The 22229-nt window shown below is 50.7% G+C and overlaps 1 protein-coding gene across 5 annotated transcripts in view; it reads right to left on the bottom strand.

Moving 5' to 3' along the window:
* SMOC1 (SPARC related modular calcium binding 1) overlaps positions 1–22229 on the bottom strand; it is a 148052-nt gene that overhangs the window by 80137 nt on the left and 45686 nt on the right. For all 5 annotated transcript variants that reach the window (XM_080808244.1, XM_080808243.1, XM_080808241.1 and 2 more), the window contains exon 2: positions 139–304. In XM_080808244.1, the coding sequence (XP_080664370.1) occupies positions 139–304 (166 nt within the window). The remainder of the gene's footprint in view (positions 1–138; positions 305–22229) is intronic.

The following is a 22229-nucleotide window of genomic DNA, read 5'->3' as shown; positions in this document are numbered from 1 at the left end:
AGGGGAGGGGTGGAGGAGAGCAGCAAACACAAGGAATGGACTCATTCTGAGCCTCCCCCATGGACAGCGCCCCATGCAGGGCATGGTGGCGCCTGCCTGGGAGCCTCCTGTCTGCTGGGCCGGTGTGCACACACTCACCTTTGCATCTGCCACGATGCACCACGCCCAGGTTCGGGTCTCTGCACTTGGCTCGTTGGTACTCACACATGGACTCATAGGACCTGCCGTCGGAGGCACAGATGGGTTTGGGCTGAGTCCTGGAGCAGTGGAGGTTGCATTGAGGGTCACGGTCGCTTATGAGGAACTAGGTTGGAGAGAAGTAAAAGGGTGTCCAGGTTACTTTTGCAAGGAAAGTAGGGTGAGTCCATGTCTCACAATACTGGTTTGCCTGGGGGAGCAAGTCCAGAATAAACCCAGAAAGTTATTAAACCCAAGAAAGGGAAGGGAACGGAGCAGCCATGAAGCCTAACCAAGGAAAGCATCCTGTGTTAAGTCATTCGCAGGCAGGATCTCCTTAATCCTCGCAACGGCCCAGTGAAGTAGGAACTGTTTGTTTTGTAGATAAAGAAATTCCAGACAGAAAGAGGTAACTGGTCCAACGTTACACAGCTATAAGTGATGGGCTTGAACCTAGATCAGTCAGAAGTCAAATCAAAGCTTTCACCACCAGGATATCCAGTCTCTCCATTCTTGCACGTGGCCACACGACCTCTGTTTCAGTACTTTCCCAAATCCAGAACTCACTAGCAATCTCTACATTCCATCTTTGGAGAGTTTCACGTATTAGAAAATAGCTTGGAGACCCAACTCCATCACCCTTCAATTTCTGCTCACTGCTCTCTGGCAGAATACGAGTGATTTTCTATGAGAAAGGGATTTCCTGATTTAAAAAGATCATAATAATCAGATTGGGAAACACTGAGGAAAACAGGTTCCTTTACTGCAGGACTTCTCAGACACCTTTGGTACGTCCTTATGCACAGTGCTGGAAGCCAATTGTGTGCTACTCTTTCCATTGAGCTACTTCCCTTCCCTTGAATCTGGACCAGCCTCAGTAATTTGACCAATAGCAGGCTGTGGAGATGATATTTGGGACTTCTGAGCTTTCCAGCCTCCTCCCAGGCCTCTCGCAACACTCACTCTGGGGGAACTCAGCCACCCCGCAAGAAGCCTGACAACCCTGAAACCACCACAGATGAGGAAGCCCAAGCTAGCATGTGCCAGAGCCACGGGCAGACAGAAATGCCCCACCAACCCAGGCACAGAGACCCAGTGAGTGAAGAGACCATCTGATGAGTCCACCCCGCCCCCACTCTCCTCTGATTGCAGCTACCAGAGAGAAGTAAGTAATTGTGTGAGACACCCCAAGTGAGAATCGCCCAGCTGAGCCCAGTCAAACCACGGAGCCGTAAGGGATAGTAATACATCGTTGTGCTAGGCCACCGAGTTTTATGGTAGCTGGTTACACAGCAAGAGATAAGCAGATCAAGGGGAATGTAAGACAACGCATCTCCCACTTACTTGACCATGAACACTTTTATCAGTGAACCCCTGTTAGCAGCTATAGGATACAGCGGGAAAATAATAATTGGATCATACAATAATGAGCTTCTGTTGAATAACCCATGATTAGGCTGCATGGGCCTTGAGAGCTGGATTCTTAGCCATCCTTAAATACCAGAGTTCTAGGCCCACTCAAGGCTCTCTACCAGCACAAGTTGACAGAATGCATATCTCACCATATGTCACGAGCACATATCTGGCCATTGCTGATACTAGAGTTGACTGAATAATCATGCCGACCTCATAGGGTTTAGGGGAGGTGTGAATACGACACCTGTTATGGGTGTATCTTGAGGCCCTTTATGCAAAGCAAATAAACGAGAACTTGACCCTTTTCCAGAACAGCAGAGGGAGACCAGAAGCAGCATCACTCCCTTCAAGGGAGCACTAGGAACACTCCCCACCCCCATACTGGCCAAATTCCTAGTGAGTCCAAGCCCATCCTCTAGCGCACAGACTGCCTCCCAACTATAAAACCAGTCCCTCCCACTAGACTGACCTCCCACCTGGGTGCTGGCTGCTCAGCACAGGGAGGGAGCAGCTGTGGGCTGAAACCATGCCGGCCTCCTCAGAATGGACAGTGCAACTTGTCTTCCCTGCAGACCCTTGGGGCTCCCACAGGCACGGGCTCAACCTGAGTCCTGGCCAAGCCCAGAGGGAAATGCCCTGAGTGTCTCATAAGAGAGTCCAGCGTTCTGGGACTGTAATTGACACTGCAGAGAGCCATATCCAGAGGAACCCCGCTGCCTCCCAGGCCGCCAAGCAGAGGGAAGAGCTGAAGATCACAAGACAGCAATCAGGGGTGGCGTCACCCACACCTCAACCCTGTGTGGGATCCCCAGCCTTACTCCCCTCGGGTTGCCCCCGCTTTAAACCCTAGAGCAGCACCCCATCACCCCTGGGGACTTTCACGCAGCCTCCTAGGCCTGGCAGACTCTGACCCTGGGGCCCCTCCCTGGCCTCAGCTCTTACGGCCTGGTCCCCACCTTGCTCACCGCTGCTCAGGTACACCGGCCTGCTTTCCATTTCCCAGACACGCTACATTTGCTCTTCCCTCCAGGCCTTTGGACACACTTCCCTCCCACCCCTCCTTCGGATTTCGGCTCATACCTTCTGTTTTAGGAGGCTCTCCCCGATTCCCACAGGTGCCCTATAATGACCCCTCATGCCTCACTTTTCCTTCACAGCACTTAACACAGTTTGTGATGATGAACTGTACTATCTGATGAACGGTGGAACCCCCGACGCTGAACCCTGCAAAGACAAGGAGAATGTCTCTCTTGCCTGTGAACGCATCCCCAGCATCTAGAACAAAGCTGGGCGCCCGAGCATTTTAAGGATGAACGTGATCTTGTAGCAGCCTCTCCCACGTGGTGTTGCCTCCAAACCTGCAGGGGCCGTGTGACCGGCCTGGCCTTGCAGGCTCCCGCCACCCCAGGAAATCCCTGGGCTGTGCCCCCACCCCTGTCTCCCCTGCATCACCAGGCAGGCAGAGGTGGTCCACAACTTTCTGTCCTGGCTCTCCACCTCAAAATTTAAGTTGTCTCTGAGACTGAGAGGTAGGTGGGTCTTTTCTCTCCTACCCCGCCCAGAGCCCTCCACCACTGCAGGCCTCCCATCTATGACTGACTGCGCACCAGGGAAAACTTGGAACACAAAGGTCCATCTGGATGAGGCAGGTTTGGGAAGCCCCGGCCACAGGCTCCTGAATGGGCACAGGATACAGGCGGCTGCAACCAGCAAAGCTGGCCTCAAACATCTCCCTTCCTCCCTCTGTGTGGCCCTCCCGGCCTCATTCCTAAAATGTCTGCGGCCTAGAAATGCAGCCGGATCTGGCTTTGTAACTCTGCCTGGTGAAGAGCCCAGTCCCCAGCCAGAGGATGGCATTGGTGTCCTCCCACCCCAGCTTCCAGGCCAACCTGTAACCCCAAGACTGTCTGAAAGCAGACCAAGGCGCTGCTATTATCACACAACTGTCTTCCCACCTGTGCACCCACGAGCCACTTACCTGATGTGACACCTGCTTGTAAGACCTGTTTTGTCAAGTGATTTTGCCATGGGAATCAGCAGGGACCAAGGGAAAACATGCCCCTTTTTTTCTCATTGTCAGACAAGGAAGGAAATATCTGTATCTTCCTTTGTTCTCTTTTTATTTTAAGTAGGCAGCATGCCTAGCACTGAGCCCAATGTGGGGTTTGAACTCATGACCCTGAGATCAAGACCTGAGCTGAGACCAAGAGTCTGATGCTTAACCGACTAAGCCACCCAGGAGCCCCAGAACTATATGTATAGAGCCCGGGAAAACCAAGGAACTCATCCTTGGTCACAAAGGGATTGGTGTAGCCTCAAGAGCAATAATTATAAAAGCTGATAAATTAGGTCTCACTTATGATACGTTAACGAATTTAACCCTATGAGGCAGGGTAAGTTACAATCCTCATTTTACAGATGAGGAGACCAAAGCCCAGTGACCCCTCCAAGCATGTATGTGTGAATGTCAGATCTGACACCCCCAGCCTGGCTCGGAGCTCTGCTCCCAACTACACCCAAATCACTTCTTCATTATTCCAGAGCAAGACCGCAAGTAGGAGCTCTGAGCCAGTTGCAAAACAGAATTCACAAAATCAAAAACGATTTACCAAGAGCCTACTGTGTGCCAGCCACCAGCCACTAAAGATCCAGACAAGACAGGCCTGCCTTCCGGGCACCTGAGGCCTCCTGGGAGAAGCCCCTCCCAGTGCCCTTGTTCACTTTAAAAAGCAGGGATCGAAAAAGACAAAGTGTCTTTTCAAACTGAAGGAGATTGCCCCGTTCTCTCTTCCTCAGCGCACAGGAGAGGAGAGCTATGGGCGTCACCGTGGCATTGAACTACAAGCCATAAATTTGGTTTGGAAATGGCTAGCTCTGGGCCAACATAGACGCTGCGGCAGCCGTGCCAGAGACCAGCTTAACGACCGGGGGAACATTCAGTCTGCAAATAGACAGGTTAAAGAGCTTCAGAAGAAGCCCCACCTACCCCAACACGTGGAGATCCTTCCCACCTCCACAGGGGCTCCCAAAAGGTTCTATCTAGAAATTACTGGTCCCTGAGGCCAAGGAAAAACGTTGTGAGGCGGCATGGGGCCGTTGCTAAGACTCTTCCACGGTCTGTGGTGTCCTATTTTCCATCTGTTTCAGGAACTGTGTGTATTTGTGGTTGTTAAAAAAAAAAAAAAAAAAAAGGCAATGAGTTCTATAAAATGGACTTTTAATAGGATGACTATGCCCTAATGGATCACCCAAAGCTCCAGGGCCCGAGGGGATCACTTTGGGTCCACAAACTCGGCTTATTCACCCATGCGTTCATCTACTTTTGTCTTCAGTAAGCCAGTACGATGCACCCAGCCCTGCAGGAGGCCTGGCAGGCAGAACACACCCACCCGGGTCCTGCCCTCACTGGGCTTGCACTCTGGGGTGGAGACAAGTAAGCCGGCAGTGGCCATCCAGCAAGGGAACAGGATACTGCAGGACCTGGAGAGCATTGAGTCCTAGGGACTCTGCAATGCTAAAAGTCACACAGTCCAACAGAGTATTCTGCAATGACAAACATGTTCTATATCTGTGCTGTCTAACACGGTGGCCACAAACCACATGCAGCCATTAAACACTAAAATGTAGCTAATGCCACGGAGGAACTAAATTTTTAGTTGCATTTAATTTTAGTTAGCTTAAATTTGCATAGCCACATGTGGCTAGGGGCTGCCGTGTTCAAGAGCACGGCTTTTGAGGGGGAGGGAGAAAGGCTCATCCTCCCTGGAGTTTCTCCTGGTTGAGCCAAGCTAAGACTCATTGGACCAAGGCAAAAGAGAAGCAGAGCCTGAGGGCACGTTCCGCATTTTGAAGCTGGACATGAAGTCAGTTCGTAACTTATTGACCAACAGCACCACAGCCCGGAAGTTCCTCAGTCTACCTGAAGTCACAACGGTGGCTTTTCCTTCTCTTCTTCAGGAGTTAGGAGCTCAGGCTACAAGTCCCAAGTGCCAGCCTGTGGCCTAGGTCAGTTCTCTGGGCACGCAGACCAAACTCAGGAGTCTGAGTCACCCTGGGGGATCCTGAACCCCAGAGCCACAGACATCTGTCATGGGCTCAAAAGCAGCCACGGTTGCAGGAAGATTTTGGTGTTGGGCGGGTGCAAGCCGTCTCCCCAGCTAGACAAAGCATGAACCATTTCCCTTGGGGGGCGGCGGGGGGTGGGGCACAGTATTTTCATAAAAATCCTCACATACATTCCCTTCCTTCTTCCTAACCAAAAGACAACAAAAACAAAACAATTATGCTAAATATGATTGTGTAACACGGAAACCAAACAAAAGGGGCCAGGACAATTGTGAGTTTGCAATCCTCTGCTACTCCCACCATCTCTCCTTGGGGAGTGAATGATTCCAAAGCAAACACACGGCCGTTTGTGTTCTGCTCACATTTGTAAAGTAGGACAAGCCCTTGAAATACACGTAAACAATCCATCCTTCCTGGTGGAAAAGTAAGCTACCGGCTGGGGGCCGTCTTCTCCATAGAGATGGAGGTAGATGAAATCAGAGTCAGACCAACAAGCCCTTCTCCCTGAAATGCACGCGTACCCATCTTAGCCCTCAGGTTCCAGCAGCGTAGCAGGCAAACTCTGCCACAGTTTTGGCACAGAGAGGCCACGCCAGTACAAGCTGTGTTCGGTTGGACTGACTGTCAGGTTTCCATGACGATATAGGGAACAGCAGAGGCAACCTAAAGTGCCATCCTTTATAATATAGAATTGGCTTTGCAGTCTTAACTTCCACCTGTACTATGCTGATTTAACCAGTAGCTGAAATTCTAAGTCAGCATTTTCCTGGTAACATGCATATCTCTCAGTTTTTCCCAGGTGTAGAAGAGGGGGTGGTGGCCGACCCACTGGGCTTAGAAATGCGAAGGCCACAATGTGGAGTGGGAAGGGGCATTCCCCTTTATGATATCAGGTTCAAAAATCACAGGTCAGACTCCACTGATCTGAGGTTTCTCTTTAACAAGTGAGTGCATAGCACAGCTTCTGCCACTCACTTTCAATATTTTTCCTTTGCTTATCTGTTGCTGCAAAGCAAACCAGCCCCATACTCATTGGCTTTAAACAACTAATCATTTCTCCCAAGTTCATGGGTTGGCGGGGCTCAGCTGGGAGGTTCTTCTGCTCCACGTGGTGCCAACTGAAATAACACACTTGGGCTGCACTCCGCTGGGAGTCTGGCTAGGGCTGGAACAGCCCCTGTGCGATCCCTCACTGGTGCCTCCATCAGGGCTTGTTGGGCCTCCCTCTCTAGCAGGCTTTCCTCGTTCATCCATGATGATTTCATTCAGTCCTTTCTCTCTTGCCTAGAGGTTTAACTGTACCTCCAACCTTTCCTCCCCATTCCCGTCCAAATTCCATAGCCCACAGAGGTTATCATCCTAAAGAGCAAACGTTTTCGTGTTTAAATGCCACCGTTACTTAGCACCTTGGAGCTCCTGGGGCCTTGTGTTCACCCTTTCACCCAAGCCCTCAACACACTGCACCATCAGCTGTGTGTTCCCGTGTGTGTGAAGGACCACCTTGCCTCTCTGTGGCTGTGCGGGGCCTCGCACAGTGCCTGATCTACAAGAATGGTTTGATATCAGTTTGAGGGGGTATGGGGTGACTGTCAAACCTTACTGAAAACATATCCTAGATAAAAGAAGCTCCCCCCCCTTTTTTTTTAAATCAGGTACTGTGGAAAGAGATATTCTTTTTTTTTTTTTAAGATTTTATTTATTTATTTGAGCGAGAGAGAGAATTAGAGAGAGAGAGAGCACACATGAGAAGGGGGAGAGTCAGAGGGAGAAGCAGACTCCCTGCTGAACAGAGAGCCCAATGCCACACTCGATCCCGGGACTCCAGGATCATGACCTGAGCTGAAGGCAGTTGCTTAAGCAACAGAGCCACTCAGGCACCCGGAAAGAGATATTCTTTGGCCAACCACTACCAAAAACTTAAAACTCCCAAACACATAGAGGAATATAAGCTGCTTGTTCTCTTCTTTCCTTTTAAGGAACATCTACTAGATAAGGAAAGCCATGCATTAAACACAGGATTTTCCCCTCGAATTAAAGGAAATCACAAAGACATTGAAGGAATGTACCAGAGTGGCTGAGACAGGACCCACATACCCATGGCAGATGCCATCATTAAGCAGCCAAGCGAGGCTGGCCCAGTGGGAATGCTCCTCACACAGGCCCCCAGAAGCCTTCCTGCTCCCCTTCAGATCAGTTGTCCCCTCCATAAGGTAGGCAGTAATCTGAGAGGCCCAACCTGGCTATGCTGAAATGAGTGTGTGTAAAGGTGGAAAACTGTGTTAATTTAACAGTCAGCGTGGTGAGCACTGTGCTTTTTCCTGCTTCTGCCTTACACAAGCACTTGACTAAGAGCTACCACCAGATGATACGATGGTATCAATGATTCATTTATTATATGTCAGGTTTTTGACACCCTGAATTCACTTTTCCACAGAATTAAGATTGTAAGTCATGGTGATTCTCCCAGCCCAGACTGCAGATGCCCACTTGGAAGGAGTGGGAAGGGGCGGGATCCCTACCTGTGTGCCTGCTGTGTAGATGACAAGCACAGTGAAGGCCCCTCACACCTGGGCCCCCAGTGAGCTCCTCTGGCACTGTTCCTTCCAGCCTCAGGACCTTCTCAGTGGACTGTGCCCCAACCTCGTATCTCTTTTCATCCTTCCAATCTCAGCGCAAATGCTGCTTCTTTGAGGCACTGACTTCCCAGACCAGACCCCCATGATGAGCCTCCTTGACAGCTTTTTTCCCACTGTGGTCTGTATCACGACTGTCATTCAACGACCAGCAGTTCCACTGTAGATTTCTTACCGAGGCATCAAGATCTGGGGGCCACACCGCTGGATCCCTAGTACCCAGCAGGAGCCTTGCCCAAAGTGGGCGCTGGAGAAATACTGGCTGAGCCGATGGACGAGGAGGAAGCCGAGGCCCCCAGGCAGGTCACGCTAGTGAGTGGCCGAGCACACTCTATGTCTGCCTCGGAAGGGCCGGACTCTCTACAACACCTCGAGGGGCCTCCTCTGGGGTGGGGGAGGTGGGGGGCGGGGGCTCTTTTGTTGGCTCTGGCAGCAGTGCCCAGGGCCTCTGGGGTCCCTCGGTGGGCAGGAGAGGACAAGGGTCGCAGGCAAAGCAAGCTTTCCTCAGGGAGGACTATTTTTCCCATTGTGTTTGTAAGTCAAAGCCCAGCTCAAGGGTTTAGAGCTCAGGCACCACAAAGCATTTCTGGGAGGTAACTCTTTGCCACTGAAAGGAGAAAAAAGCCGCTCCTGGAGCCAGAGCCTGGAACAAACAGTGGAGAACCGCATTCCAGATGTCTAGCTGTAGCTCAGCCTCTGACTCTCTAAGCAGGGACTATCCGCCTCCTGTCACTTGCCTCGCCAGCTGCAAAACCGGACTTTGGTCTTTTTCCCCTGGGGCTTGCGTCTTTGGGAATGAAGAGCCATTTCACATTAAAACGTCACTCACCCACCCGCTATCTAATCCATCATCTGCATGGAAAAGCCACATCCCGATTTCTGCCAGCTTGCTCTCACCCTTCCCTGACCCCATAGCCACTGCATTTACACAGGTGCGAAGGAGGGTCTCGATCTGGCGGCTTCGGAGTGGGGCCCAGAAGATGGAGGAGGGGAGATAAGGGAGGTCAAAGGGAAGGGGAGGTCTGCAGCCTCGCCGGTGTCTGCTCTTCTTCGACACACCTTCACCGCAGGGCTTGACAACAGCACGCACCCCGATTAAAGGGCTTTTCACGCTGCTGAGGGAAAGCAGACGTCTCCCTCCAGCTGTTCGGCAGCTGGAACCACTTCTGTTGTTTTAGCCAGGAGAGGCCTGACCTTTGTCACCCGGCTCCCTCCCCAAGGGAGGAATTTAATGGTCACTCCACCCCACCTACCCAGCTTCCCCCCTCCACTGTGCCCCCCACAGCTATGGGGATGACCGGTCAGGACCCAGGGGAGAGGTTGTCTTAGGCCAGGTGCCACTGGGGGGGACAGGAGGGGACAGAGGGTCAGTGGCTTTGACAAAGCAGCTGGGACCCTGGGTCCAAAGAAGTACTAACAACGCTGCAAGGTAGGGGGGACTCAGACGCTAGCAGTTCACACAGACCTGTCCACTCCCCGTGCATGCCCCCTGGCCAGTCTACGAGAAATGCAGAGTAGATAAAGTGTGGGTTAGGGTCCACGTTATCAAATTTCCAAAAAAAGGGGGGGGGAAGCATGATTGTAAGTGAAAGAAGCCAGATTCAAAAAGCCACATACTGCATGGCTCCATTTATATGACATTCTGGAAAAGGCAAAACTATTCAGATATCAGTGATTGCCCGGGATTGGAGGGAGGAGGAGAAGCGTGAGAGAATGGCGGTGGGGAGACTAGTCTCTATCTGGGTTATGTTGGTGGTCACACAACTACATAAACATTAAAAATCATTAAAAAAAAAGTGTATACCTAAAAAGGGTGAACTGTACTGTAAGTAGATCATATCTCAATAACCAAAAATAACCATAAAACTAAAGAAAAATAATGCCAAAGCATGTTTGCTTTGAATGGCACATCGGACCTCCCGTAGGCTATAAAAGAGGTTTCTGGAGATTTCTCTGCCCACTGCCTCAGATTACCAAGCATCTTGCTAGGTGCACTGGGGATTATGAAAAAAAGCAAGAACAAAGGCCTTGTCCTCCAAAGCTGAGCTAGTCGCAAAGACTAGCATGTACACAGCTGGTTCCATGGGGACTGAATTTGCAGCAGCAGCAACCAGGAAGCAAAGCCTATGTCTCAGACAAAAGGATGGTGTGTTTGAAAATAGGGTGCCAAGAAGTCCAAGAGAGCTAACTCTTTATAAAAAAGAGAGGGGAAAGAGGAGAGGAAAGAAAAGAAAGACAAAAGAGGCATCCATTCAGCAAAGAATGGCTGAGCACCTGTTGTGCCCCTGGGCTATGCTGAGTGCTGAGGACAGAGCAGCTGCCCCCCCTGTTCTGTGGGGTCCGAGTAAGAAGTCCATTCAGACTAGAAGGATCCAGGAGGATTTCTCAGAGAAGACGCCATCAAGGGGATCATAACGGCTTTCCACAACGGGGAGGGATGTCAGAAAGGCATCCTGAGCAACAGTGCCGGGTACGCAGAAGTGAAGAAGCAAACTTATCTTTTTTCTCTTTAGATTTGATTTATTTAATTGAGAGAGAGCATGAAAGAGCAAGAGTGGGCAGGAGGGACCAAGGGAGAGGGAGAAGCAGACTCCTCGCTGAGCAGGGAGCCCCATGCAGGGCTCGATCCCAGGACTCTGCGATCATGACCTGAGCCAAAGGCAGATGCTTAACTGAGCCACCCAGGCGCCCCACAAACTCATTTTAAAAAAATAGATTAGGGGGTCACCTGGGTGGCTCAGTTGTTGAGCATCTGCCTTCAGTTTGGGTCATGATCCAGGAGCCCTGGGATTGAGCCCCACGTGGGGCTCCCAGCTCAGTGGGAAGCCTGCTTCTCCCTCTGCCACTCCCTCTGCTTGTGTTCCCTATCTCACTGTCTCTCTCTGTCAAATAAACAAATAAAAATCTTTAAAAATGAATAAATAAATAAACAAATGAATGAATGAAAGATTAGGAATTGCCATTTAGGGAGAAATAAGGTTCTAGGGCCAGGTTGGGGGCAAGAACACAGAGAGGGTCTTGAAAATGCCAAGTTGTCTGTTTGTTTGTTTGTTTCTTTCTTTCTTTCTTTCTTTCCTTTTTTCCCTCTCTCTTTCCTTCCTTCCTTCCTTCCTTCCTTCCTTCCTTCCTTCCTTCCTTCCTTTTTAAGAATTGGAAACCAGTGAAGGAAGTAAAAGACAAGGTCAGACTCGAGCTGTGGAAATCCCTGGCAGGGGTAGGAAAGACCACAGAGACTGATCAGGAAGTTACGAGAGCCACACGCAGCAGCAACAAAGAAGAAGGGGCGTCCGGGAGCCAAGGAAGTGGCTGTGTAGGCCCACTGGATGAGCCAAGAGCACCAAGAACCAAACAGCTCTGTGTGTATCCCAGGGACACACACATCTGGTGGTAAGGATCTGCTACATGAGCACTATCTCTCCACCTGGAAGGAACAATTTATTCTGTCCAGGCCGGTGGCTCCTTACGAGGTTATCCAGAACATTCTCACAGGTTCTGCCCAGGGATATGCTCCAAGTTTTCACTGGGTGTTGCTATGAGTGGAACTATCTAATGTGTCACTGAACATGCTGGCCAGTGGCAGTGGGACCCAGACATGACTCCTGTACACCCTGGCCCTGCCCCCTCATACTCTGTCCCACTGTCCCTAGTAGCCTTGTATGCCCAGGGATATGTGACATGGGTTTTACAACTCAGGGAGTGAGCAAGGAGATTGGTCAGGATCGGGGCTACTGACTATGGGGGTGGTGGATGTCTGGGGTTAGTCCCGATGAAGCAGGGTGCTGGGCAGTAACTGAGCGCCTCTGGTTGGAAGGATAAGATCCAAGAAACAGAATTGTTTTCACAGGAGACTGGATGGGGCTCTGGGCAAAGTGGGAGGTACAGAACCTGGAAAAGATATTCAAGAGACTCAAGACCACTTTGAGAGATTCTAGGCATGCACAGAGCTCCTCGAGGGCTTAGGTGACAAAGAGACACAGAAAGACAGGTCTTTTCCCCAGCTCTGCATGAAACCCAGCCCAGCTCTGGCAACTGAGTCAACGGCTTTGGCAGCAGCTGGAGCGAGTTCCACTGGCACAGACTCCGGTGTTCTCATGGTGGGCACTGCCAGCAATGAGGTTCCTTTGGGCAAAGGGGAAAATCATGGCTAATTTGTGGAAATATTTAAAGCACCCCAATGCTGTTTGAGCAGATGAGGGTTTTGAAGTCATTGCAATTTGGGAGCAAAGGTAAATGTGGTGCCATTTTTGTTAGACACAGACAGAAGAGGTTTGGAAATATCCATTGTAAGGACAGAGACAAATGGGAGTGAAGTCTACTTTGCAGGCTGTGGGAGTCAAAATGAGCAGCCCCGAGCTTAGGAAGAATTTGCAAAGGCTAACTGAAAATCTGGAGATCAGTTTTCCACAACAATGACACTGCATATGGTTGTCAGGCTCCCAGGCTGGTCAATAAAATCCCTCAGTAGCTCAGAATGTGGCAGAAATAAAGCTCACGACACTTGGCCCAGAGGAGGATGGAGGGTTTGGGGTGGATGGGAACTGGACAGTCCTCCCCAAAAAGAGCTAGTCAACTGAATCTGTTCAAGACTAAGGAGCATGCGTGTGTCCACTGTATGAATGTTTGCATGTGCGTGTGTGCAAACGCACACACTCTCGGAACTATCTTCTGGGGTGGGGGGTGGGCACAATCACTAGCTTTGGTTCAGGAGTCTGGGGTCAAGCACATTGACGAAGAGAGCTGCCAGCTAAGTGACTTGAAAAAGCAACAGCACCGGAAGTCTATTTCCCTCCCCTCGCGGATTTGCCTTGCACTCTCAGATCTAAGGCCTTCCACATGACAGTAGGTTCCCTAGAGGAAGTGAACGGAGACCCCATTTAGTGAGCCCTGCCACCACCCACGTAAGTCATGACCGGACACTCCTGGTTCCTCCTACAATAGGTCAGTTGGGCCATTTGAGCCCAACACCCTGTGGTGTGCTTCCTGCTGTCACTCCTCACACGAAAAGCACCCCCCTCCCCAGCATCCTGGGTGGTGGAGAAGCCCACAAGCCTCCTTTAGGACTGACTCACTCCACCCGAAAAACAGACACTGACCAAGTCTCCTTTCTCATCCTGCCAGAGGGCCGCCTTGAGCCCTCCCAAGACCACGGCTTGGGATTCTTGGTGCTGCTGCTGTTAGTTTTCCGATCTTAGAAGGTATGTGTCCACTCACATATGCTGCAGTACCATCGACTGCTCTCATTATCAACACCAGCCCCACCGCAGCCCACCCGAGATAAAACACTCCCACACAAAGTCTAAACATGGCCGGAGGAAGGGGCAGGAGTGGTACACCCTCCAGGCTCCTGGGAATGATTTCATGGTTCCCTCATAACTAAATGCAGAAACTAGTGTACTTTCAGTGCCATGGGATTATCATGAAAGGAAACTGTCATTTTAATGCCTGTTTCATTCAGTCAAGATACTATGGCATATATATATACAGGCTCATTTTCATATCCGCTTACACCGCGGGGCGATTTCTATAGACAAGGGAGATAACAGAGGAAGAGGCACTTGGGGAAATCCACCCCCTTACAGCACTAAGCCCTGGGGATAAAGGCTGAGCAAGCAGAGAGTGAAACAAACAAGAGGAAATCTCAGTCTTGCTCTGTCCCCGAATTGTGTTGGGCTGTGTGTGCTCACACTGTGTATGTCTTTTTACTGCTATTTCCAGGGTCATCTTGAGGTCCTGCTGTCCTGGAGCTGGGCTCCAGATCACCAAATACACATAGACGTACACACACATGCCCTCACCCACACATGTGGGCGCATGCGCGTGCGTGCGCACACACATACACACAAGCACACTGTCTGTAAAGTTGCTTACAGACAAAAGGGAAAAAGAAATAGTTTGGCCCATGCAGGACGGCCATGTGCCATGTAAAACCCCCAGTGCTGTCAGCCCATCTTGGGCTGAAAATCCCTACTGCGTCGCTCAGACAAGGATTAATTACTGCTGTCCAGAGCCCAGGCTCACGTCTTACTTCACACAAGCGTGCGGCTGTTCTGGGCAGGGGAGAAATCCTGTTGACCCAAACTGGGCCAAGGAAAAGTAAATAGAACCATGTCAAATTCTACAGGCAGGAATGGAAGATTAGTGGAAAACCAAAGCAAGCCCCCTCCTGTGGGAGAGAGAGAATGGTTCTTCTGCTTTCCAACCCTGTGCCTGGTTCCCAGGCACAGAGAAAGTCTTTCTTTGAGGGATAAAGCCTGTATTTTACTTTAGGGAATCTTTTTCTTTTAGTCCAGACATTCATAACCCTTACGTCCACATTTCCCTCAAACACCAGACAATCTGATGGAGAAGACACCAACCTTTGCGCCGAGCAGCTGGGAATCTTTTTCTTTTAGTCCAGACATTCATAACCCTTATGTCCGCATTTCCCTCAAACACCAGACAATCTGATGGAGAGGACACCAACCTTTGCGCCGAGCAGCTGGCGTCTGGTAAGCAAGCCTGATAGGGCAGAGGGTAGGCTGAGTCTATCTGGGAGCACCGCGGGGCACACCAAGCAAGGAATTGGGCTTCTTGGGCTTTCTGACATGATGTACAGGGGCTGTGCTGTGTCTCTACAGCCCTGTAGTTCGTATTTACGTACACATGATGTCCTTCTAAGTCCTTGGGGCTGCCAGGCTACTGAGTCGGGACGCAGGCAGACTTCAAGGATGGGGTGGGCCGAAGCAGCACGTGCCTCCCACGTGCAGCAGATACCTTGCGGAAGGTTCTCCTCAGTCTGAATCACAACACAACCACCCCCCAGAAGAGATGATGCTCTTCCTCAGCTGACCCAGAAAAACAGACTGACTCAAAGGAGAACCCAGAGAACTTGCCAGAAGACAGTGTAGTTCCAGCTAGCCTGAGTACTCAGGCCACATCAAGATCCAGAGATGAGGGGCACCTGGGTGGCGCAGTCAGTGAAACATCTTGACTCTTGGTTTCTGCTCAGGTCGTGATCTCAGGGTTGTGGGATCAAGCCCTGCATTGGGCTCCACGCTGAGCGCAGAGTCTGCTTGAGATTCTCTCTCCCTCTCCCTCTGCCTCTCCCACTTGTGCTTGCATAGGTGCTCTTGCTCTCTCAAAATAAAAACAAATCTTAAAAAAAAAAAAAAAAAAAAAAAAGATCCAGAGATAACTGCCTCCCAGCCTGGCCGCCAAGAGGATTAGTGCTAAGGGTAATGTGCTGGAATGTTTGATCTTATACAAGAAACTATCCTTGTAGGGAAAGCAGAAAAAGACAATTTCTAAATTGCCCCTTTTTACCTCAATAGATATATCCTCCTAAGCCCTGGTGCGTTTTAAAGCATATTGGAAGAACATGCTTAAAGTAGAAGCTTCTTTGCTTTAAATAGATTCTCCATGCCAGATCTAAATCTGTTGGAGTCTCAGTATCCACCAAAAAACACTATATTTTAGTGCAGAAGTTCCAAGAAAGAAGACTATATTTATCTAACCTAGACTATAAAACACCTAATTGCCCAGCTACGTTTTCAAAGCAGAAAGAGAAAGTTGGAGAGGCAGAGGTATTGGATAAATAAATTTGGGGGGAATTCTCATTTATTGTATGACTTCTGTGTGCTAGGTACAGTGCTGGGCATCTTATTTGAATTCTTTTCATCAGTCCTGACAACAACCCAAGTCATAATATTTTGCATTCCACTTTGCAGATGAGAAAACCAAAGCTCAGGAACGTCAAGCAATTGCTCAAGTTCACACAGTCAGAACCCAGAGACAGACCTATGACTCCACAATATCACAGGCCAACACACCATGTGAGGACCCACAAGGGTTACCTGATCTACAAAAGAAAGAAAGAAAGAAAGAAAGAAAGAAAGAAAGAAAGAAAGAAAGAAAGAAAGGGAAAAAAGGGCCCCGCGTGGCTTAATTGGTTAAGCATCTGCCTTTGGCTCAGGTCGTGATCCCAGGAACCTAGCATCAAGCCCCACATCTGGTCCCCCGCTCAGCAGGGAGTCTGCTTCTCCCTCTTCCTCTGTGTGTGCTGTCTCTCTCTCAAACAAATAAATAAAATCTTTAAGAAAAAAGAAGAGTCACCTGATCTAGCTTTGGGCTACATAAAGTCTCAGAGTTTTAAAAATTCAGTCTGACATGGTTACGTCCTTGCACAACTGAATAAAGAAAATACAGATTCCTATGACCCAACTACCACATTCTCGCCTCCTGCCTCCCAATCCCTTAAAAAAAAAAAAAAAAAAAAAAAGGACAGGAGGGCAGTGGGGAAGAGTGAGACAAAACAAAGATTCTGGATCCTTCCCAGGCCACAGCACCTGGTCCCCAGCAAAAAGTTTCCTAGGACCCAACACTTCCGGTTCCTGCAGTGCAGCTCCACCCCATTTTCCCATCTCACCTGGCTGAGAGCTGTTTCCAGCAGGTAAAAACATCAGGGACAGAGCTCAGAGTCAATGCCATTCTATTTCTGATGTGGGGGAAACAGGGCTGTCCTCATTGATGAGTAGGGGAGACTAGTTCAAAACCCCAACTGTCAGACAGCTGTGAAGTTTTTAGCAGGAACCAGATCTGAGCCTTTCACAGGGCACAACCAAGAAGGTGTTGTTTGGGAGGGTCGTCTGCCCCTGGCAGAAAATGCAGGTGTTAAAAGCATAGACTTGGAGTAGACAGACCCGGGATCCCATCCTTGGACTGTGGACCTCATTTAAGATACTTAACCTCTGTGAGTCTTAGTATCCTCATCTGTTAAGACAAGGAAAAAGAGCCGTTTCTACCAACGGTTGATCTGCTGATGAAAGAGTAGGTTGGCTCATGAAAGGTTCTTGGTAAATCTTAAGATATCACTGTATTATTACTTCTGTTATCTACTCAGTCAGGGTTTTTCAAACTGCATTCCACAGTTCCACATATTGTCACTGGAGACCCTAGGGCCTCCCTGACTGGTCGTCTGAAGCAGGACAGCAGGTGGGGCAGGAGATCTGGGAGAAGGAGGAGTTGAGGCCACAGAGGACCCCTCGGAGGGGGTAGGATGTGGGGTCCTTGAAGGGTAAATCGGTGCGCGCTCATGGCCCAGAGGAGGAAGGGAGAGCGCGCGCAGGAAGCTGCCTGGAAGGTTGGCATGAAGACGCAGCGGGGTGCCTCCTTCCCCCGGGCCAGATGGCCCCCGTGGAGGCCTGTGTAGGAAAGTCACTTCATAAAACTGGTGTTTTCCGCTGGCTCCTCGGACCGCAGCGGGGAGAAGGGCTGGCGGCCGAGAGAGTAAACGCAGAATGGGCAGTGAGGAGGCCCTGGCAGAAATCCAGGCAGGAGGTGCTGACAGGGGCCTGGGCTACCCGGTGGCAGTGGGGATGGAAAGAAAGAATCAATACGGGAGGTGGTTTAGAGGAAGATTCTGGAAATGGCTGTCCCCGTCTTCTGGTTCCAGCCTGCCTTAGTAAACGCGATGTAATTAGGTCACCTCCTGCATTCCCTGCTCCAGGCCAACAGCCACTGCTTTAGGCACTGCGGGCTGGATGAGTGTCCTTGTCAGGGAGGGAGTGGCAGGAGCACTCTGTCGCCAGCCAGGCTCCTCTTGGACCGTCTCTGTGGGTCCCCCTGGAGAGGGAGCTTTCCCAAGCCCAGACCCTGGAGGCCAGCGACTCGGGCTCTAGTGTCCCAGGGGGCCCCCTTCCTCACACCTCTGACCCTCCCAGCTCCACCCAGGGACCCGGCTGCTGGCTCCTACCCAGGAGCGTGGGGAAGTGGCTGGGTGGTGTTACTCTGCACCCTGTCGGCTGCCAAAGGGAAAGATCCTTCCCCAAAGACACAGCCTGGTCCAGGCAATTGAAACTAATGTACCACAGAACACTCAATAGCCCCTGACCCTCGCCCCAAGCACAGTCCCAGCCTCCCTCAGAAACGTCCTGGGCACAAGACAAGTGCCACACAGACTTCCTGGGTGAGGTGGCCCAGTAGCTGACTCATGGGACCAACCTTGTAGTCACCCGGTGACCTGGCCAGAGATGCACAGAGTTGAGAAGGGGGCCAGCAGGGGAGTCCATCTCCAGGGGCGGAGACAGGGCAGAGGCAGAGGATGGAACAGGGCCAGGAATGACCCAGAAGTGGACCTAGGGCTCAGGCTGCTCTCTCAGGGTCTGTGACACCCCCCTGGCCTTCCCCCACCTCCTTAAATGAAGACCACAGTGGGTGTAGAGCTAAGCAGGTCCCTAGAGAGTCGTGCACCAGCCCTTACTTGAACCTCCAGAAAAGTGACTATCCCCAGCTTGGTGCACATACCACAAAGAGGTTTCTTTGTAGGAAGGCTTCTCTCCTTTGCCAGCCTGAAGCAACCCCCGCCCCACCATCCCGCCCCGGGCCTTGCCTCCTTCCATGTCCACACCGAGAAACAAGCCCCATGGAGTCTGGCCAAAATCCAAGTGACTACTAAGAAGTCCCACCTGTGTTTAATCCAGCCCCAAGAAACTCCTTATTGACTTGTACTTTCCACTGGAGATCACATAGCTGGCTCTCTGCCCCCCGCTCTCTGGGGGCTCGGATGCCTAAAGAAGCCTCCAAGATTCAGCACCCTTTGTCCCAGGATTAACTTTCAAATGGCTTCCAGAACATCTGTCTAAAACACTCATCCCAGCACCCTGGAAGGCACTCAGTTTCTCAGGCATTTCTGTGGCCAAGGTAGCACAGTATTTAAAACCGTGTCCTTTAGAATCATACCAGGATTTCAAATCCCAGCACCACCACTTACTTGCTGTGTGACCTCAGGACAGTCATCTAACCTCTCTGAGCCTTAGCTTCTTCATTGGTAAAATAAGAATAATTCCATTCCACAGATTTGTCATGAGAACTACTGAAATGGTGCTTATAAAGCACTTAGCACAACACCCAGCACTTTGCAAATGCTAGATAAAGGGTGGCTGTCTTTGTTAGGAGCACTCCACTGCCCTCAGACCAAAATTCGATGGGGAAGAAAGAGGAAGTAAGGAATGGAGGAGAAAGACTTCAGCATGTGGAATGGCCCCAGCTTCCTCTTCCTCCTCCAATGGGTTGGTGTAGAGCCCCCAGGGACTTTGGCTATGGCAGACCCTGCCCTCTAGAAAGGTCTCTTCCTATGCGGCTTGTAAGCTTATCTCTCCAGTCCTTTGAAGAGATCCTCTGTTAGAGAGATCCAGACCTTCCAGAGAGTTGCCACTCCAGTGTAGACAGATTTCCAGATGGTCATTCCCTCTCCAGAAAGGTATCTGTCTCTTGGTGCACCTGGGTGGCTCAGTGGGTTAAGCCGCTGCCTTCGGCTCAGGTCATGATCTCAGGGTCCTGGGATCGAGTACCGCATCGGGCTCTCTGCTCAGCAGGGAGTCTGCTTCCCGCCCCCCCCCCCCGCCTGCCTCTTTGTCTACTTGTGATCTCTCTCTGTCAAATAAATAAATAAAATCTTAAAAAAAAAAAAAAGCCAGGCTACCAAAACTAATGGGAAAAAAAAAAAAAGAAAGGTATCTGTCTCTGTCCCAGCACCTATACCATCTCTATCACTTGGGAGTTAAGAGGTAGGTTTCCCTGACCCGTCCTTGGTGAGTTTATGATGAAGGCAGAAAATAAGAACAGACATAAGCAAAGGACGTACGTGTATGTATGTGTGCATGTGAACGCACACGCGTACATGCGTTTATACATACATATATGTATATATTTGTATATATGCATGGTATCACTATTTGGGCTGTGAAAATATGCAATATTAGTAACTCTACCCAGATGAGCACATTAATTGGGCAAAACAGATTAATCTAGATTTTCTCTCAAATTGTTATGTTCGGTGGGTTCCTATTTCAGTTGCACTCTGAAATAAAGGTCCCAGGAAGCAGATAAAGGGCCCACTGAAGAGCGCCCCCCAAAGACGGGCACAGAGGAAACCCAGGGCATGCAGCCATACTATCTGCACCAACGACCAGAAAGATCCAGAGCTGGAACCACGCCAGAGTGTGCAAATCCAGCTACAAAGCTCTCTGGGCTGGGCTGGACCCTCACCCCTGGCTGCCACTGGCTCTGGCCTCAAACACACGGAGCCTGCATAAACAGGGGATTACGATGACCCAAGCTATGAGGAGACTGTATTTTTGCTTTCTGAAAAAGTCTTGATTTGCCAAGAAAAACCATCTTTGATACACACAAAGAAAATCTTGAAATAAATCAGAGCTACACATGGGCACAGCACAGCTGAGGAGGCCTGCCCGCTTCCTGGAGGAGGAGGCGGCGGGCTCCCAGGTCAGCCCGACCTCCCGTTTCCCAGCCTGGGTGCCAGCAGCAAACACTCGCAATCTATGAGTGCATAGCCTCCTTCAGGCCTTGGGCAAGTCTCTTGTCCAGTGTGGGCCTGAGGTCTGAAGCTTTCCGGGTTTATGAGAAGCATCCCTTCTCTTCGGCAGGAAGCCGAGTGCATCAAAACCCAGTGGCTCTCCTTGTCCAGTTCCCAGTCACCTTCTCTTCTGCACACAGACCCCGACCTTTGCTTCTTCCGTTTCTAGTTTCCTCCCTCTTAGCTTCACGTTACTGGACGGAGGGGAACTCTGCTCCATTACCCCCGGCCAAGGTGGCTTGGAAGTCCTGCTGGGTGATCAGTCCTGCCAAACGCTTGGTTCAGATGTGAGCAAGGATGGAGGACCAGGCCCATCCAGTCTCCCTCCAGAAAACCAGAGCAAGGAGAAGTGGCCGGAGAAGTGGCCTCGCCCCATGCAATCCTGCACTCCCTCTGAGGTTTTCTGGCATGGGTGAGAGGTTTCCTCTTACCATGTTACTGAGCTCAGCTCCCTATCCTGCCAGCCCCCTCACATTCTCAAGCAATCGCAAGGCCCTTCCTGTCTGGCGTTTGTGGGTCCCAGCACACACGCAGCAAATGCTCAGATGTCAACGACCTCCAAAACCAAGCCCCAGGCCCAGACCTTGTGAAGCCTGCCTGGGTGGGTAATACCGAAGCAATGGAAGGTGGCCAACACTCACAAAACACATTCTGCATATATTATCTCAAGTGGTCAGGGGAAATAAGTGCAGAGCTTCCACCCCTCTCTCTTTGTTTGTGGCCTTGGACGTGCTGTTTAACTCCTCCGTGCCTCAGTTCCTGAAGCTGTGAAATGGGCATGATGAAGGCATGTAAAGAAGGCAAGATCATGCCTGGCACCGAGTGAGCGCTCACAAATGGCCATTATTGTTGCCCACATCATAACACGGTAACGGGTGTGCGGTCCCCGGCACCTGAACTGAGGTTCAGAAAGGCCAAGGAGCATCCTCAAGGACCCCACATAGAGAACGACCAGAACATGGCTTTCAGTGAGCTCTTCTTACTCCGATGTACTTCCCACCATTCGACATCCAAGACCAGTCACTTGGTGCCTATGTGCCATTCTGCCCCAGGAGCGCCAGCTGTGAGCCGGGCAGGTGTCCGTGGTCCCCGACTGTGCCCCACTGGGGAGCGCAGAGTATGAATCGAGGAGGCTGGTTTGGGAGCGATTAGACAGGATTGCTCAGAGCACAGGCTGTGGGACAAAAGTTGGGTTCCGTGGTCTCTGAAGAAAAGGCCATTTGATCCTCTGCAGGGCTTCTAGGACTGGAGGCCAGGAGAGGGAGAAACGACTAGCGCCCAGCCCCCAGAGCCCTATTCTTTCCACTTTCCCTTCCCTGCGCTTTCAAAGTTATGGGGACTGTCACCTGACCCGGAGCCTGAGGCAGGGAGGATGGCTCAGTCCTCGGGGCACAAAATCAAAAGCCAAGATTCAACCTAGCTCTCCACAGGGGAGCGATTGTTCCGGATACTGGGCCTCCTCCTTCTGAAACTTCCCAGAACGGGATTCAAAGGCCTGAATGGCTTAACTTCATTGTGCCCTAAGAGTCTCCCAACAGGAAAATGTTGCTTCTTGTTCTTCAAACAAAGGTGTCATCCAGGAGAAC

The sequence above is a fragment of the Martes martes genome, assembly GCF_963455335.1.
Source record: "Martes martes genome assembly, chromosome: 7".
Lineage (NCBI taxonomy): Eukaryota > Metazoa > Chordata > Mammalia > Carnivora > Mustelidae > Martes > Martes martes.
This window is presented reverse-complemented; position numbering and strand designations above follow the sequence as displayed.